At 33.7% G+C, this 20,312-nt stretch overlaps 1 protein-coding gene across 1 annotated transcript in view; it reads left to right on the forward strand.

The window, feature by feature from the left end:
• The window catches only part of atp7a (ATPase copper transporting alpha), a 44,988-nt gene that overhangs the window by 14,564 nt on the left and 10,112 nt on the right, over positions 1-20,312 (forward strand). The window contains exons 6-19 of the mRNA XM_056471748.1: positions 2,136-2,299; positions 2,388-2,549; positions 2,800-2,876; positions 4,916-5,138; positions 5,231-5,464; positions 7,232-7,323; positions 7,431-7,558; positions 9,495-9,649; positions 10,756-10,890; positions 11,691-11,885; positions 13,360-13,542; positions 15,883-16,093; positions 16,215-16,361; positions 19,875-20,017. Coding sequence (XP_056327723.1) covers positions 2,136-2,299; positions 2,388-2,549; positions 2,800-2,876; positions 4,916-5,138; positions 5,231-5,464; positions 7,232-7,323; positions 7,431-7,558; positions 9,495-9,649; positions 10,756-10,890; positions 11,691-11,885; positions 13,360-13,542; positions 15,883-16,093; positions 16,215-16,361; positions 19,875-20,017 — 2,249 coding nt within the window. The remainder of the gene's footprint in view (positions 1-2,135; positions 2,300-2,387; positions 2,550-2,799; positions 2,877-4,915; positions 5,139-5,230; positions 5,465-7,231; positions 7,324-7,430; positions 7,559-9,494; positions 9,650-10,755; positions 10,891-11,690; positions 11,886-13,359; positions 13,543-15,882; positions 16,094-16,214; positions 16,362-19,874; positions 20,018-20,312) is intronic.

Here is a 20,312-nt window from a genome sequence, read left to right on the forward strand (position 1 = left end):
TAGTCAAATATTATTTACTGTCATCATGGCAAAGATAAAATAAATCAGTTATTAGAAAGGAGTTATTAAAACTATTATGTTTAGAAATGTGTTGAAAAACAAATCTTCTCTCCACTAAACAGAAATTGGGGAAAAAAACAGGGGGCTAAGAATTCTGACTTCAACTGTATATGGGACTTTAATATGGATTAAAAGAACAGATTCCTTAAATATAATTCAAATGTTTTGACAATTAGAGATTAGACTTAACAGATAATGAAATCTAAATGTAATGCTTCTATTCAGGGAATCATGCAAACAAAGTATAACAATAAAAATGTGCACACTTTGATCTGAAATAAGATAATTAGCAATCATTAGATTGAATCATGTACGTAGCAGGATTTATTTTAATACTTTTTTACTCAGCTAGCAGAGCTAAAGTGGCAGATATGATTCTTACTTGGTCAAATGACATTTAACAGAGATGTCAAAATGTGGAATCTGTGACTCCAAAGTACAAAAAATCTAAATAGAATAAGCATAATAATGATCCATAAATAAGTTGAATAAAATAAACATAATAATGATAAATCCATAAATAAGTTGAATAAAATAAACATAATAATGATAAATCCATAAATAAGTTGATTAAAATAAACATAATAATGATAATTCCATAAATAAGTTGAACAAAATAAACATAATAATGATAATTCCATAAATAAGTTGAATAAAAAAAACATAATAATGATGAATCCATAAATAAGTTGAATAAAATAAGCGTAATAATGATAAATCCATAAATAAGTTGAATAAAATTAACATAATAATGATGAATCCATAAATAAGTTGAATAAAATAAGCATAATAAGGATCCATAAATAAGTTGAATAAAATAAACATAATAATGATGAATCCATAAATAAGTTGAATAAAATTAACATAATAATGATAATTCCATAAATAAGTTGAATAAAATAAACATAATAATGATGAATCCATAAATAAGTTGAATAAAATAAGCATAATAATGATGAATCCATAAATAAGTTGAATAAAATAAGCATAATAAGGATCCATAAATAAGTTGAATAAAATAAACATAATAATGATAAATCCATAAATAAGTTGAATAAAATTAACATAATAATGATAATTCCATAAATAAGTTGATTAAAATAAACATAATAATGATAAATCCATAAATAAGTTGAATAAAATAAACATAATAATGCTAAATCCATAAATAAGTTGAATAAAATAAACATAATAATGATAAGTTCATAAATAAGTTGAATAAAATTAACATAATAATGATAAATCCATAAATAAGTTGAATAAAATTAACATAATAATGATAAATCCATAAATAAGTTGAATAAAATTAACATAATAATGATGAATCCATAAATAAGTTGAATAAAATAAACATAATAATGATGAATCCATAAATAAGTTGAATAAAATAAACATAATAATGATGAATCCATAAATAAGTTGAATAAAATAAGCATAATAAGGATCCATAAATAAGTTGAATAAAATAAACATAATAATGATAAATCCATAAATAAGTTGAATAAAATTAACATAATAATGATGAATCCATAAATAAGTTGAATAAAATAAACATAATAATGATGAATCCATAAGTAAGTTGAATAAAATTAACATAATAATGATAATTCCATAAATAAGTTGAATAAAGTAAACATAATTATGATAAATCCATAAATAAGTTGAATAAAATAAACATAATAATGATAAATCCATAAATAAGTTGAATAAAATAAACATAATAATGATAAATCCATAAATAAGTTGAATAAAATAAACATAATAATGATAAATCCATAAATAAGTTGAATAAAATAAACATAATAATGATAAATCCATAAATAAGTTGAATAAAATAAACATAATAATGATAAATCCATAAATAAGTTGAATAGAATAAACATAATAATGATAAGTTCATAAATAAGTTGAATAAAATAAACATAATAATGATAAATCCATAAATGAGTTGAATTTCTTAAACAGAATTTGACGCAAAATGGCAAAACTGATTGATTGATTGATTGATTGATTGAATGTCGTGTATTGTTGTTGTTATGGCTGTAATTAATTTGTTGTCACGATTATTTCCTCAGGTATACACTCCGTTTTGGTGGCTCTGATGGCCAGTAAAGCTGAGGTTCGATACAGCCCATCAGTCATTGATCCTCTGAGAATAGCAGAGCTGATCCGAGAGCTTGGCTTTACTGCCACAGTCATGGATAATTATGATGGCTCAGATGGATCCCTGGAGCTTGTGGTAAATATGCCAGCAGGTCCTATTGTTGATTTTTGACTCTCTTTTCTTCTATCAAGATAAGTTTGTGGACACTGTCTCTTTTCAATAGGTCAGAGGGATGACATGTGCCTCTTGTGTTCATAAAATTGAGTCTAACTTGATGAAACAGAAGGGCATCCTCTACGCTTCAGTTGCCCTGTCAACTAATAAAGCCCACATCAAATATGACCCAGAAGTGACTGGCCCCAGAGATATAATCAGATTGATTGAGGTGAGCTCATGCTTATTTTTCATCTGGACTCATTATTTATATATGAAGCTGTTTTAAACCATAGTAAGTTGCCTGCTTAGACTGCCATTTTGTTATTGAGGAGTCAGGGAAGTTGGCTTTCTGAATCAGTCACTTATGTTTGCTTTCAGTACATTATGTTTTGGAACAGCTATAAATAATATAAAAGAGTAGTATGAAAAATGTTGATGATGTAGGTTCTTACATGAACTTCCCTTTATTTGATGGATAGAACATGGGATTTACTGCCTCTCTAGTGAAGAAAGATCGTCCAGGAAGTCATTTGGATCACAGTGGTGAGATCCGACAGTAAGTACAAGAGTAAAAAAAGTTTCTGGAATGATTATTTTTAAAACAAGATTAGCTAATAGGTCAGTCATGGCATTTCAACATAATCGTCTTTGATTTTGTGTTCAGTTGTTTTATTTGTTTTTTACTGATCTGAAACATATGGTCAGTCATGAAAATACTTTTGTTTTTTAATATTTTTAAATATATTTTTACAGATTTTTAGATGCATAAATACAAATAAAATTCTAAACCAGAGGTGTGGATTAATTACGATTCTCCCACAGTTCTGAATAGACAATTAAACAACCTGTTTAAAAATATTTCATATATTGAAATTACTTTTTCTAACTGGTTTTAATGAATTATTTCATGACTCAGTTAAAGATTTCAATTGTTTTAATTGCAGTCACTTGTCACTTAAGCAAGTGATTGATACAATTTAACAGTGACTTGTCACCACCTATTTGCCAATCTTTTTGAATAGGTATTAACACATATGATTACTTATTAAAGAAATTACTTTGTAAACAGTGACTGCTACAAAGCATGTTTTATATAGTATGAATAAAGCCTGAACATACCACAGGGGGTCTGCGGGGTCTCAGCATTTTAGGCCCTAAAAGGTCTTAAATTTTCTGAAATTCAGGGTGTACTCACACTAGGCTATTTGAACCGTGCCCGGGTGCATTTGAGCCTCATTTCCCTGTTCGTTTGACAAGTGTGAGTGCTCCCAACTGTGCCCAGGTACGGTTCGGTTGGGTGGCCCTGGCCTGGATGGGAGAGATGGTCCAGAGCTCGGTTCAGTTAGACTTGTAGTGTGAGTGCAAAGCTCAACTGAGGAGGACTGGATTTATTAATCATTCTTGCGTTTCAATGATTGTGAACATAGTTGTGTCATAGTTTATTAAAGATACAAACCCCTCGCTGCTGGTCAGCTGCCACCTTCAGTAAACCTCCTAAAACGTGCACCATGGTGAAGTTCACGAAAATTTATGAGCGTCAAAAGAGGTGGATCTATTCAGCAAAAGATTTGACTGTGAGTCGCTGCATCCCAAACGACTTAAAATAATACAGAACAATATAGCTAAAGCAATCTCCATTGTACTAAGTGAGAGTGCTTCTCTTCCTAACTAAACAGCCACCTCTTCGATGACGTAAGCAAGCTCAGGCTCAGAAGGTAAAAATGCAGTGTGATCAGGTCTCAATCTTCCTACGTCCATGTAAATCTATATATATCTGCGGGGTCTTAAAATGTCTTAAAGTCTTTTAGCCCTTAAAAAGTCTTAAATTTACTGAAATATTGTGTTGTAGGTCTTAAATCTTTTTAAATCAGGTCTTAATTTTCCTTTTTTAATGTATAGCTACCCAATCTGGCCAACATCCCTACAATCTCCATCAATACATCTCAAGCCTTTTAACTTTTTATTTAAAAATGTAATTGTTTAACTCATAATGGTTTAATTATTTTCCTTATAACATTTGTTAAAAATTTCCCCATGTATTTACTGCTGAGGACACTGACCTGGACAGACTGTTGTGTATACATTTAGTTTATTATAGTTTTTTAAATATTTGTCATTTTTTATTTAAAAGAAAGTTGATGTTGAAAAACGGTATATGTTTACATCTAGAGCTTGCTTGTTTTGACACAGAATTTAAAATATTTTGCTAAGAAATATATTAAATATACATTTTGTTAATTAAAAGGCCTAAAATTTAATTCATAGTGGTCTTAAAAAGGTCTTTAAAAGTCTTAAATTTAACTCGGTGAAACCTGCAGAAACCCTGTACTCAATCAAACTGACACCCATTCAGTCATCAGCAATCCATCTCAATAGAACTTTTACAAAACTTCAATTATTAGCTCTTTTTATCAATATGGTTTAATTTTCTTCCTTGAAAGTAAGGGAATTTTGTATTTAGGTTAGAGTGGGAACCCTGTAGCTTAAAATCTTTACTATACCCTCACTGCACCTGTAATGCCCTAAAATGGGCCAGCACACAGGGTAGCAGAACAGAACTAACAATGTTTTTGATTTTTGTTTGTTTCTTCTCAGGTGGAAAAGATCATTCCTGATCAGTTTGTTTTTCTGCGTGCCGGTTATGGGCATGATGATCTACATGATAGCCGTGGATCACATGATCGACAAGTGCCACCAACATAACGCCACCGCCGAGGACAGAGCGAAATATCACTCCACAATGTTCCTGGAGAAACAGCTTCTGCCAGGCCTTTCCATCATGAACCTCATCTCGTTTCTCTTCTGTGTCCCTGTGCAGGTTGGTTAAACACTTTCTTTGTTTAAATTGTTCAGTTCTGCATGAAAGATCTTTTTGTTTTTAGTGACCATACCGGTTTTGTCTGTCTGTAGTTTATCGGTGGGAGGTATTTTTACTGTCAAGCCTACAAAGCTGTCAAGCACCGGACGGCCAATATGGATGTGCTGATTGTTCTCGCTACAACAATCGCCTTCACGTATTCAGTGGTGGTTCTTCTGGTTGCCATGGTCGAGAAGGCAAAGGTCAACCCCATCACCTTCTTTGATACTCCGCCGATGCTGTTTGTGTTCATCTCGCTGGGCCGCTGGCTGGAGCAAATAGCAAAGGTGAACAAGCATTTCAAGTTACATAAGCTATTCACACTATACCTAGTGTAAGAGCTGCTTGTACATTACTCAAACATTTAGAAGGATTATTAACTCTTTCCCTGCCATTGACGAGATAACTCGTAAATGAGGAGAAAACACTTCCCTGCCATTGACAAGTTGTTAAGGCAATCAGTGTTTTAAGTATATTATGGTAGTAGCAAGCCTAACGTATGCCCTGCATGAAATTGGCTTTGTGAGTGAGGTTCATGACATCACATGCTCCAGGGACTGAAGTCTGATAAAGAGAAAGTAAAATTGCAGGTAAACATTAGTTATTCAACATTTCCTTTGACTTACTCCCTAAAATTACAATACCAGGGCTCGCCACAGTGAAATGATCTGTCCTTGTCGATCTGCATGAGGTTAGAAATTAGTTTTCCATACAAGCTTGCATGTGGACACACATATCTTTGTGTATTTTATCCTATAGTACATATATTGAAAATACACTACTTTTTTGTAAAAAGGTTACATTTTCCATGAAACCTACCTTTTATACCTAACTTGGTATAAAAGATGAACACATGAAGATAGAATAAACAGTTTTTTTTGTTTATTTGAAAGCAGTGTATCCCTCCCATTCTTTATGTTAATATATATGATGCTCATATTATTCATATACATGCAATATGGTCGTTCCTAGCTGAAAATATTCTGAGGACTGTCAAATTTGGCTGTAAATCATTGTAAGCGTAAAAACCACTGGCAGGGAAAGAGTTAAATTATTAGTAAATATTTTGGTCTCAAAGGCTGCAATTATTTGATTTGGTAATACAGTAATAGAGAAGGTTGAAGAGGCTGTACGAGTGCTGTTATTGCAGAATATCGCACGGCTATCAGCCAATCAGATTTGAGAATTAACTAATAACAAAACAGTATGTTAAGTAGCACAAAAAGTAATGTTTAAAACAATTAGCAAATTTTTTCCCAGTGATGGGTTGCAGCTGGAAGGGCATCTGCTGCGTAAAACATATGCTGGATAAGTTGGCGGTTCATTCCGCTGTGGTGACCCCAGATAAAGGGACTAAGCTGAAAAGGAAAAGAATGAATGACAATTAGCAAATTTAAGAATCTGTTATCTATTTAAATATATTTTAAAACATTCCGGTGATGGCAAAGCTTTTTAGCAGACATTAAGGTATGATCCTTAAGAAATCATTTTAATATTCTGATATGGTGCTCTAAGTAGAACACAGTTGTGATGAAAATAGGTTAATTGATCACATAAAATATTTACATTCAAAGTGAAAGCTTTTTGCCACAAATATAGCCATTTTGCTGACATGGTGTACAATAATGAATGAAGGAATGTACAGTTTGCTTGTGTATTATTATTATTTATTAGTCTTTTAAAGTTCTTTGTGAAGGACATGTTTAATTGATTAAAAATGTCAGTGTTACAAAAGATTTCTATTTCAAATTAACTTTGTATTTATAAAAGAAAATATTGTTAAAACCTTTTAAAAATTAAAATTAGCTTATTAAAATGATTTCTAAGGATCTTGTGAGTTTTGTCTAGCTTTGCCATCACAGGAATAAATTACATTTCAAAATATATATTCAAGCTGGTATTTTAAGTTATAATTTTTCACAATATTACAGTTAATTTTTTTTTTTTACTGGAAAGAAATGTCAGAAAATTTTCAGAAAATATTAAATATTAATTATCCTGCAGATTTTTTTAATATCCTGCTTCACTTTTGATGTTTGTTTTTTTTAATGCAGAGTAAGACCTCCGAGGCTCTGTCCAAGCTGATGTCTTTACAGGCCACAGAGGCCACTGTAGTTACGCTCAATGAGGACATGTCAGTGTTAAGGTTTGTGCATTTCCTGTGCTGTTTTAGTTTTAATTGTCTTCGTGCAGAAAGCGCATTCGATGCTAATCAGCCTTCCACTCATGACCTTGTATCTCTATCTCTCTCAGTGAAGAGCAGGTGGACGTGGAGCTGGTGCAGAGGGGAGATGTAGTGAAAGTTGTGCCTGGAGGGAAGTTTCCAGTGGACGGCCGGGTGATTGAAGGACACTCCATGGCAGACGAGTCTCTCATTACGGGTTGGAGAGGGCTATTTCCTCTACACTAACATAAATGAAATCAAAGGAAGATGCATAATTGTTGTGCTTTCCATGACGTCATACAGTGACATCCAAAAGCTTGAGTACACTTGTAAAAATACTTCCTTTGCATGATGATTATTATTATAAATTATATTAGCTGCAGAAATATTAACATGTGAAACAAAACAAGCCATTTATGTAATAGCACTATATTATATAATTATAATAACTATGTTAATTATTTATTTTTTTGCTTGGGCCACCACCTAGAACATCCTAGCAGTGACTAAACAACCAGTCCAGTAGCATAAGCAAGAAACTCACATTTTTTTCAGTGTCTAGGATATTTTTAGTGTCTAGGATATAACACTAGCTATGTTTCCAATCCAAAGATGCTAATTAATTTTATGCACAAAATTGGATGATCTCATAAAAGACGTGCGAATAAAGCAGCATTTCCATACAACGAGTCAAAGAGAACAAAATCATCACTTCCTGATTATCTGGCACAAAATATCAAAAGTAAAAATGGAAGTCTTTTCTTTATTTAATAAATGACTTGCGCCTCAGAAGACAAATGCCAACATGAAATGAACGGGTGGTGGTGTTTGAAGGCATGAGACGCGGAGCACAGAAGCTCTTGACAGTTCTGAAGGTAATTAATAATATAATAACGCTAATACTTAAATAGTTAAGGTGTTTTAGAATGAACAAAACAACATTTCAGATTTTTTACAATGTGCTCAGCCTGCTGGTTTGTCCATTCACACATATTTTTATCATCACATGATTTTGTACATGATAACAAAATCATATGACTTTATTTAATGCGCATACTGGAATTTGTTCAGTAAAAGTGTTTCTATCATAGTTTATGCGCTTCTTATGCGTAGTTTATCCTACTTCCTTATTTTCAACATTTATGCGCATCTTGACATTTCCATCAACCATTTTTTTAATGCGCACATTCAAAATACGCATAAAATTGATGGAAACATAGCTATTGTCTAGGATATTTTCAGACTAGTGTTTCTTTCCTTGAAACACTACTGGTCAATAGAGTATCAAATATATACTCTGGATAAAATAAATGATGAATAGGATAAAATTAATAGACAAGTAGTTATCACCAAATTTCACCAGTTGATTGATTAAAATTGGCACACATTGTTTCACGTTTTCTAAAATGTTATGTTTAGATATACAAATGAGACATTGTTTAATTAAATATTTGCTCATTTACATACATTTCTAGATCAAGCATTGAATGGACATTCAGTGAAGTCAGGTTTAAAATTCTAGTTTTATGATAGTTTTCTTACAGAGGGGATTTGGGGAATTTAATTTTTATTAATCACTCTATTTAAATAAATAGTATAAAATACAAACAGCCAGTTCACAACATGCAATTTTTTGTGGGATAACATGTTGTATATAATCCTATAAATTATTTATGAACATCTATGAAAAATATTATTAAAAAATATCTATTTTTGTGTAATTGAAATCTACACACACACATTGATTAAATGTGACAAAATGTTAAATGTCTTAAATCAGGGGTGTCCAAACTTGGTCCTGGAGAGCCGGTGTCCTGCAGAGTTTAGCTCCAACTTGTCTCATAACACCTGCCAGGATGTTTCTAGCAAGCCTATTAACTGCCTTATTACCTGGCTCATGTGTGTTTGATTAAGGTCGGCGCTAAACTATGAAAGACACCGGTCCTCCAGGACCTTGTCTGGGCACCCCTGTCTTAAATTTTTAATTTTTTTGCATTAGACTCAAAAACCCTATGAAAAGCCAAAAACCCCAAAGTCTCAAAATTGATTGGTGCATGAAAGAAGCGGCATTTTTTCCTGCAGCGTCTCGCCTTAATTTTCCATGCTGTGCAGAGCCTGAATGTAGTGCAATAACGATATGTGTTGTGGTGCAGGTGAAGCCATGCCCGTCACCAAGAAGCCGGGAAGCACTGTTATTGCGGGCTCGATCAATCAGAACGGCTCTCTGCTGATCAAAGCCACTCATGTGGGCACAGACACCACCCTCTCTCAGATCGTCAAACTGGTGGAGGAGGCACAGACTTCAAAGGTGCGTCTGAGAGCTCAGCATCTGCTAGCATTTCAGCTCTTTAGATAACTGCTTCTGATTCTTCAGATTATCACACATGAACGCTGCTTTAAATCTTTTTTGTTATGCTAATAGTACTTTTATTTATGCCTCTGTGAGGTTGTATTTAATTATCCTTTTTTTAATCAAATATTTCTCAAAAGATGTTTCAACAGATCAAGAAATTTTTCTCAGTATTTCCTGTATATTTCTTTTCTTCTGGTGAAAGTCTTATTTGTTTTATTTTGGCTAGAATAAAAGCAGTTTTAAAATTTTTAAGCTCAATATGTTTTACCCCCTTAAGCAATATTTTTTAGATAGTCTACAGAACAAACCACTGTTATACAATGACTTGCCTAATTACCTTAACTTGCCTAGTTAACCTAGTTAAGCCTTTACGTTGGATACTAGTATCTTGAAAAATATCAAGTAAAATATTATAAATTGTCATCATAGCAAAGATAAAATTAATATTGAAATACTATGAATAAAAATACTTTATTAGAAATTAGTCATTAAAATGAGTATGTTTACAAATGTGTTGTAAAAAATCTTCTCTACATTAAACAGAAATTATGTAATTATATGTATAATATAAAAGAATAAAAATTTAACAGCAAGGCTAATAATTCTGTTTTTTAGCATGTTTATTTTAACGTTCTATTCATCAATCTTTACAAAACTGTATAATGGCTTCTGTAACATTAAAAGCAGTACAATCTATTTTTTATCATTGACAATTTTTTTTAAAAAGGACCAATAGCAAAAGCAATAAAAATGTGACCCATAAATGTCACATAAATGTGTAAATGAGACTGCAAATGTAATAAAAAAGCTATTGAAACTTTAACTGTGAACATGATGTAACCAAAATCAAAACTCTCCTCACTATCTGGTTATAAAAGTTAAAGAAATTCATGCATTGATTATTCATGCTTCAATTATGCAATCTAAAGTTTTTTTTTAATGATGAGAAGCTTTATCTACTTTTGTAAAATATTTGGTTCTGTGTTTGTTCAATACAATGGATGCACTAAATCTAACTTCACCTTTGGTCTATATAAACCTTTTTAACTTTACTATTTCAGGCTCCAATCCAGCAGTTTGCAGATAAAATCAGTAGCTACTTTGTCCCGTTCATCGTTGTGATCTCCGTCCTGACTCTCTTGGCCTGGATTATCATTGGCTTTGTGAACTTTTCACTTGTGCAGAAGTATTTCCCAGTAAGTGAAGCCTGTCTTAGCACATGAGTGTTTAAAGGGAACGTTCACCCATAAATAAAATTCTGTCATAATTTACTCACCCTCCACTTGTTCTTAAAAGATCCATTACTTTCTTCTTTTGAACACAAAGGAAGATAGACTGAACAATGTTGGTAGAAAGAAAAGTATTTTTCTTCCTACTATGGATATCAATGACAGATATCTTTTCTTCAGAATTTTTTTCATGTGTTCAACTGAAGAAAGAAATTCCTAAAAGTTTGGAACCTGTGTGAGTGTGAGGAAATTAGGAAATTTTCATTTTTAGGGAACTATCCCTTTAAGCCTGAGAGTATCCTTCCAAAATGCTGTTTTCCCACGTCAACTTATAATGTTGGTCAGAGTTTAATTTCACCAAGCTTTAAGTTGTTCTGAATATTAGATCAAACTTTCTGTTACATGAAGAGCAAAAAAAAAAAAAACTTTTTTTTTCGGGCACTCTATATTCTCTTTAAAGGAGCAGCTCACTTCCAGAATGAAAGTTGTGCAATCATTTACTCATCCTCCACTTGTCCCAAGGCTGTATGAGTGTCATACTTCTGTTGAATACAAATAAACAATAGATTGTTGGTATCTGAACAGTTGATGATCACCATTGACTTCCATAGTAGAGAAAAAATACTGTGGAAGTTAATGGGGAATATTAACTGTGGGAGTAAGCTGCTACTTTAAAATATTCATACTAAAAGGTTCTGTTTTTTAAACAAGGCCAGGTTTCTATTTTGTCTTTGAGGATATTGAATGGAGAGTGTGTTTCTCTGCAGGGTTATGATAAGAGTATCTCTGAGGCGGAGGCTGTCATCCGCTTCGCCTTCCAGGCCTCCATCACTGTCCTCTGCATCGCCTGCCCCTGCTCACTGGGTCTCGCCACCCCCACAGCGGTAATGGTGGGCACAGGGGTCGGAGCCCAGAATGGGATCCTCATCAAGGGAGGAGAGCCATTAGAGATGGCACACAAGGTCAGAGATTTAGAGCGCCCCTTTTATGCTACATTAAAGATGATAGATTTAGCATTGGAGGTCTTCTGCAATGGGTTTAAATGAACCTAATTCCACACAGTGTCTAGAATGTTTTTTCATGTTGCTTTAAAGCCTTCCTTTCTGAGAGCAAACTCTACGCTGATTGATCAGATGGCAAGCAGGATGAATCAGTGCTCAAAAAACAATCGTTTTGTCATCCAGCTGGTAGTAGGAAGAAAATCGAACCATTTTTTAAAACTCAAGACATGATGAGGTTGTTTGCACAATATGCCGTATCGGGACACACAAGACTTATGGACCTTTACTAAAAGGAGAAGTTCCCCTTAAATGTCAGTATTGCTATAGAAACCAACGTGTTTAACATATACTTTTTCGAGAGCTTATATTTATTGTTATTAGATAATGATTTTTATCTGGAGAGACTTTAAAGCAGTGGTGTCCAAACTCGGTCCTGGAGGGCCGGTGTCCTCCATAGTTTAGCTCCAACTTTCTTCAATACACCTCTCTGGATGTTTCTTAAGTATACCTAGAAAGAGCTTGATTAGCTGCTTCAGGTGTGTTTATTTGGGGTTGGAACTAAAATATGCAGGACACACCAGCCCTCCAGGACCGAGTTTGGACACCCCTGCTTTAAAGGAAATGTTTTTAAATGTGAGTCTTTCTAATATGGTACTATTTCTATCAAAAGTAAACCTTTTAAAACTGTTAATTTATTTATTTATTTATTATTTTAGAAAAGTGATCTTTATAAAGTGTTGTAAATTTGATCTGGTTTTGCAATGAAAAAGCCAGAATAAATTTAAAACTCTCTTTTTTCTGGTGAAGTACATGGTGGAAACGATATGAATTTCTGGAGGGTTCCTCAACATTTGTAAACACAGTAATACGAGAAACAATGGTGTCAGTTTTACTTGATCATCCTTTGGAAAACCAAGAACTTTTAGGCCTCAGATCGAATACCGTGTCAGAGTGTCAGTGTACAGGCAGCAAATGAAAATTGTAGTGTGGCATTATGCAAATTTGTTACAAAGCTGCATATCAATACTGATGACTTGTTTCAGAGCACGCAACTTCCTCTGTTTGAAACAAAGCACAGGTGCATCCAAACTACAGTATATGCCAGCCGCATAACTGAGCACATTATGCATAAAGAGCACATCACTCTTGTGAATACATGCCCTATATTGACACTGAGGAAAAGGAACTATTGAATGAAGTTGTTATTATTATCTTAATTTCATTTTTGCATGATTTTCATTTTTGCGTAAACTAACCCTTTAACGATGCACCTTGACCTTCACAACTTTTCAGACCTTTTATACTGACAAAGAACCTCAGTACAAGCTATGTGAATGTTGATATGTGCTAAAGCATAATATTTCCACTTGTCGTGTAGCTAGAGTAGTTGTTGTCTGAAAGAAAACTTTTTTCATATATTTGTTTGTGCTTTCAGATTCAGTCTGTGGTATTTGACAAAACAGGCACCATCACATATGGAGCTCCCAAAGTAGTCCAGTTGAAGATGCTGGCAGAAGGGAATCGGTTGCCACGCTCTAAACTGCTGGCGATTGTCGGCACTGCTGAGAATAGCAGTGAACATCCTCTGGGTGCTGCTATCACCAAATATTGCAAACAGGTCAGTTTGACTTGTGCTGTTCTTTACTTATATGCTCTCATAGGGTTAAGTTCGGTTAACATATACAGTGTCCATACAGCATAATTTAGGAACACAGAATAAAAAAAAATAAAAAAAAAATGTAAATAGATTTTCTGTTTATTTTGTGCTGTTTAATTAAATTTGTCACACTTTATTTTACGGTGTTGTTTTACAAATTCATACTTATAGCCATTACTGAACATAAAATGAGGTAATAACTAGATTTATTCCTAAATTTGAACTTATTCCTAAACCTATCCCTGAACTTGATCATAACCCATGTAGTTATCTTATTCAACCCGGTTCTTTCAAGTAATTGTTAAGTGCATATGCTGTAAAATAAGTGCAGTCCTTTAATCTGTTAGGGTGTGGCGGGGGTAAATAACACTTTTGTTCATCAAGGATGTAATTAATTAATCAAAAGTTACCATAAAGTAAAATAGGTGGGGTTGTGCCAATAAGGATTAACTTGAATGAACTGTACAGTAGGGCTGAACGATATTAGAAAAATCGGACATTGATCGCAATTTTGTTTTTCATGCGATATACTGTATCTATACTATTTCCCCAAATGATTAAATATCACTATTTGCAAAGAATTTATGATCACATTTTATTTTAAGGTTCAATTCTTGATATTAGCAAATAAATAACTATGACATTTGCTTCAATAAACTCCTAATTAGCTCCTTTTTGAGTAGTTATTAGTTAGCAGACTATTTTAGGTATTGTGTAAGATTATGAATATCTAATAAGATCATGCAGAATACGTAATTTACTCATAAGTACTCATAAGAAGTAACCAATATCTCAATAACATGCATGCAAATAAGTAGCTAGTTAATAGTGGGGACTGGTCTCTAAAGTGTTACCAAATGTATTAATTTTGATTGATTTAAGATGATTTTGTAGAGGAGTGATTCATGCATAGAATGTAATAAACAAATTATAAGCATATGATAAAAGCAATAAAGCAAGATATAAGTTAAATAAACAGTGGATGCTTTATGGTTGTGTATAAGTAAATGTAAAAGTTATACTAAAAGTCTTTATTGTAAATAATTCAATAAAATTATTCTTTATTAAGCTTTCAATTGGTTACATTTTTGTGCCTGAATACTTTAATCTCTCACAGGCCTTATAAACATGCAAATGATAAAAAAATTCACTCCATTGTGATTAAACTGCATCAACATTAAAGTAACAATCTATCTAAGCGATGTGACTATTGCAGATGCACACATTGCTAAAAAGATGTATTGTGCAGCCCTACTATAGAACTAATCAAAGATTTTTTTTTATCTAATAAGTGAATCACATATACGATTTTTATTTAGATAATATATACATTTGTACTGTGCATATATATATATATATATATGTACAGATGTGGATAAAATGTTGGTACCCTTCAATTTTGTCAATTTTCAAGTTTCATTAATTTGCCTTTTTTATTGATTCAGTTGAAACACAATTTGGATGCAATATCTTAATTTCATTTCTTTATTTTCATCAATTTTTTAAATTAATTATTACTTATTTCAGTTTTGAGTTATTTTTAAAAAAGTAGTTTTTAATTATTCCTTACATTTATATAGCGTTTTCTGGACACTCAAAGCGCTTTACACATTTTTGGGGGGAATCTCCTCATCCACCACCAGTGTGCAGCATTGGAGGAGACAGGGTGATGAAGCCAATTATGATATGGGGATGGTTAGGAGGCCATGATGGACAGAGGCCAGCGGGCAAATTTGTTGGCCATGATGCCAAGGTTAAACCCCTACTCTTTTTCGAAGGACATCCTGGGATTTTTAATGACCACAGAGAGTCAGGATTTAAAGTTTAAAGTCTCATCTAAAAGATGGCACTCACTGAACAGTATAGAGTCCCCATCAATATACTGGGGCTTTAGGACACACACAGACCACAAGTCGAGCGCCTCTTGCTGGTGTCACTAACACCACTTCTAGCAGCAACCTAGCTTCCCCATGTGGTCTCCCATCCAGGTACTGACCGGGCGCAGCCCTGCTTAGCTTCAGTGGGCGACCATGTGAGAGTTGCAGAGAGCTAGCTGCCGGCATTTTCTTTCTTCAGTGAAAGGGTACCAACAATTTTGTCTATGTCTGTTTGTCTATGACACTCATACTTTTTTTGAGCTTTTAATAACCTCCTCTCAGTGTCATAGTTTGTCAGTACAGCAATTTTTAAGGGGATTTTGTGACTATTTTACATCAGTCCTCGTATCAGAACTCCCTATGCTTTGAATTACATGAGAATTTTATTTGGCATTTGGATTCACAAAGCGTCTTCTGTGTTCAGGAGTTGGGGTCGGAGTCTCTTGGCACTTGCACAGATTTTCAAGCTGTGCCAGGTTGTGGGATCAGGTGTCTGGTCAGTAACACAGAAAACCTGCTGAAGAGGGAGGACAGCGACTGTGAGGAGAACCAGCACAATGCTGTGTTGATCCAGATCAGTGATGCCAGAGCACACAGCACTGAACACCCGCTCATCATGGACCCACAGCCACTCAGTCAGTGTCACCATTAGAGGAATATTGAGAGTGAAATTGTGAAATGTTATTCTGTCGCAGTGTGGTGCTTGATCCTGAGCGACTGAGTTAACTGTACTATGTGTGTGTTTTGTTATTTCAGCTGTAGTTCAGACGGCCTCATACACAGTGCTGATAGGGAACAGAGAGTGGATGAGGAGGAATGCGCTGCAGGTGCGAGCAGATGTAGATGAAGCCATGACGGAGCATGAGAGGAGAGGATGCACTGCTGTGCTGGTGGCTGTGGACAGTAAGTGTGTGACAGGGTTACTTCAGACCTAAGCACTAGAAACTTCTTTTAGAAAACATTAAGGGCCCTTAACATCCGGCGCAATAAGGCAAAAGACGTGTTTGGCGTGATTTGTTGCTATTTTCATAACAACCACAATTCCTAATTTTCATGTTTTGCGCCACGTTGTTTAAATAGCAAATCCATTTGCGCCACTTTGTGGACTCGTGTGTGCTGGTCTAAAATAGAGGTACGTTAAGGGGCATCGTTGGCGTGTTGCTATCTTGAAGAACTGAAATAGACGGCGCCATTGACCCACTGAAAGCTGGTTTAAGTTCCAGCGCAGTTCGTGTTATGCGCCTATGTGGGTTCAAATGCTTACACGTTGCTTAATACACTCATGATGTACAGCAATACGCAAATATCTTTACATATGAAAAAAAAAATTTCAGGATTAAAATGTTACAAAAATGATAATTTTCAACATAAATATAAAAACCACTTCCTCCATGCCTCATCTCGGGGGACTTTTTCAGTTAATCAAGACAATTTGCATGTGTATAATGTTATTATTATTAGCAGTTTTATTTATTATATGCATATTTTTATTTGTTTTAATAAAAACAAGTTTAGATTTGTCCACCTGACGGGTTTTGGAGACGCATGCGTCACTATATGAGGCATAAGAATAGGACATGTGTTTGGATATATCTCAGTTTTTTTACCACACTTCGTTATTATTGTTCATTTTTTTTGTCTGCTGGAAATTAGAACTGAAATTAAAAATAGTTTTGAAACAACTTTTTGCGCTTAAACAAAATCAAATATGTAAGCTAATAAATGTCTTGAATGGAGTGTGTACAACAATGTTTCCTTATCCAGGAAAGTAAAGGCGTAAAGTAAAGAGTAAAAGTGAAGAGAAAGTAAAGAGGCCGAATGGAGGAGGCTCGTTCTTTATCCTCATGCTGCAGATGGTCTGTTTAACTGTTTTCTCGCTAGTGAAGTGTTCAGTTTTTCCACTTACAAAGTCCACAATGTAAATAGCAAATGCTCCATGGCGCGACATAACTGACTCTTAAAGGGAATGAGATGAGTCTCTGATTGGTTTAATGCACGTTATGCTCAAAACACACCCATAACTCATTAAGAGAATAAGCACAACCCTGTTAGACCATGCACAGGGGTGCAGAGCAAATTTTTCCTTCCTTAAAATAGCAAATGTTGATTCGGACACACCCTTTATGCTTTTGCGCTATGCGCTTTAGACTTTGATCATTAAAATAGAGCCCTAAGAGTGAGATTAATTGTAAAACTACAGTTGAAAAAACAGTTGTCAATTTTGGTTCATTTCTTTTAAGTAGCTTCTTGAATGCAGCTTTTAAAAGTATAGTTGAACCAAATATTACATTTGCTGTAGGCCTTTCAAGATGAAGTTAACATTCGTTCATCAGTAGAACATTAAAGTACATGTGAAATCAAAACTAAACATATTGATTTGGTAAGCTCACATTGCTAGTTTTTTGGTGAACGGTTCATCTCTGCATGTCATTAAGAAAAAAATAGTTTGCCCTTGTAATCTAAAATTAAAATCTGAAAATGCACTTTCTGTTTGTTTTCAGTTAAATTGTCAGATTACTGTCTCAGGCCGTCCAACTGTCAGTTTTAATAGTGCTATGACAACAAACAGAAATGGTGAGGAGGAGGAGTCTGTTAGGTTGTAATAACTCTCTCCAAACCCTTTTCCCAATCTTTTTGCATGAAATACATACTTTACTACATCCAATCAGCTTGCAGATTTCTCATTGAATATTCTGTTTCTCTAGGAACTGCGTCACAAAAAAAAAAAGCTTTCTGTTCTTGCCGACTTTAAAGTCTGGTCCTTGTTGATTCATAAAATGCAATGTGTCAACCATAACTTTTTTTTTTTTTTTGAGAGGCAAAAAACCATATGAAGGAACAGAAACAATTACATCTGTGGCTCCTGATACAAAAAGAGCGTTATTCACAACATTTTCAGTGATCCAAAACCTCTGCAAATAGAATTCATGTTCTTCATGTAATTCATTTCTGCAATTTTTTAAACATTTGTAAACATAGTAATATAAGAAACAATGGCGTCTGTTTTACTGTATCATCCTTTGGAAAACCAAGACCTTTCAGGCCTCAGATACAAATACCATGTCTGAGTGTCAATGTACAGGCAGCAAATGAAGATCATCGTGTATCATAGAATTGGTTTATTCAGGCAGTTCTGAATCGATTTGCTAGTTTATGTAATCTCATTGCATTGACAATGGATAAATTTAGGATAACATTTCGTTATGTCAAAAAAGCGCTAATTAATGATTTAAAACAGATGTTTTACCTGTCTAAAACATGTCAAATGAATGAACTAGTCTTTGTCAAATCACTGTTTTATATTAACTATTTGAAACCATAAACATTCTTTTTGACTAAATCATTCATACAACTTTCATTTCTGCAGTCAGAGCTGTTTTCTGAGCACAGGCATTCCTGAAAGAGTTTTTATTGAGTAACTTTATTCTGGCTCGAGTTGTGAACTGCTTGGTTAATTTGGTGAATTGGTTCATGTAAAAAAGATGAATAAAAATAAAGCACATCTAACAAAAAAGTTTCACTGCATCAAAAGTTGCATTGGTTTTATAATTGCATTCAGAAACGGCGTCAGCTATGCTACCGGTAACCTTAAATTAATCTAAACATTTACAAACATAAACTTATTTTAGTTCCTCTCTAAATATCTTAACATTCATTAGAAGAGTACAAAATACTAAAAAGTAAAAAGTACTTTCTGAGATTTGTTGGTTGCAATTGCTGACAGATAAGATACTTTTAATTTTGGGGTTTTCTGAACAAATGCATTCGTTATCGAGTACACAACACAATCTGCTCACATAAAACTTAACTATAGCCATTTTCCATCGTACAGCCTATTACTATCAGGGTTCATAAGGTCATGGAAAACCTGGAAAATTCATGGAATTTTGACGTGGCATTTTCCAGGCCTGGAAAAGTTTTGGAAAAACAGAAAAACCCACAAAGTTTGGAAAAGTCCTGAAAATTAGTGTGAATTAGAGTGAATCTCGAATAATAACATTACAAACATAGATAAATAAAATATAGTAAAGATAAAATAATCAACACTGCATAGTCTTCATTCATATTATTTAATCTTTATTAAAGTTACAAAACATTTCTTGTGGCCGGATGTTTTAAAATGTGAAATATTAAAATGTACTCACTATTTACTCACACTTCACTTGTTTCAATACTATAGGAGTTATCAAATTATATTCTTTTTGTGTTCATTTAAAAAGAAAAAATAAATAAATAAATAAAAATATCGCAATGAATTTAAATTTAAATATTATACAATAGTAAACATGCCAGCACGTTGTTTAAAGTAGAAGTCATTGCAAATTAACTGAAAAATAACTACATAATAATCAAATTAAAATAACTTTGCTAAGTAGTGCAGAGTGTTTTAATTTTAAGATTGTGTTTTGTTCTCAGATGAGCTTTCTGCAATGGTGGCGATAGCAGACACAGTGAAGCCTGAGGCAGAGCTGGCGGTTCACGTTCTGTCTGCGATGGGGCTGGAGGTCGTGCTGATGACTGGAGACAACAGCAAAACAGCTCGAGCCATCGCTGCCCAAGTAAAGAACCATTTAATATTCCCTCAAAATGCTCCTATTTTGCTATTTAGAATGGTATATTTCATAAACACTACCTGACAAAAGTCTTGTTGTCAATCCCAGTGGTAAGAGCAACAAATAATAACTTGACTTCTAGTTGATGATTTTGAAAAATGGCAGAAGGTAGATTTTTCAGATGAATCATCTGTTAAACTGCATCCCAATCATCACAAATACTGTATAAGACCTACTTGGAACCTGTATAGACCCAAGATTCACACAGAAATCAGTCAAGTTTGGTGAAAGAAAAATCATG

The sequence above is a fragment of the Danio aesculapii genome, chromosome 14, assembly GCF_903798145.1.
Source record: "Danio aesculapii chromosome 14, fDanAes4.1, whole genome shotgun sequence".
Lineage (NCBI taxonomy): Eukaryota > Metazoa > Chordata > Actinopteri > Cypriniformes > Danionidae > Danio > Danio aesculapii.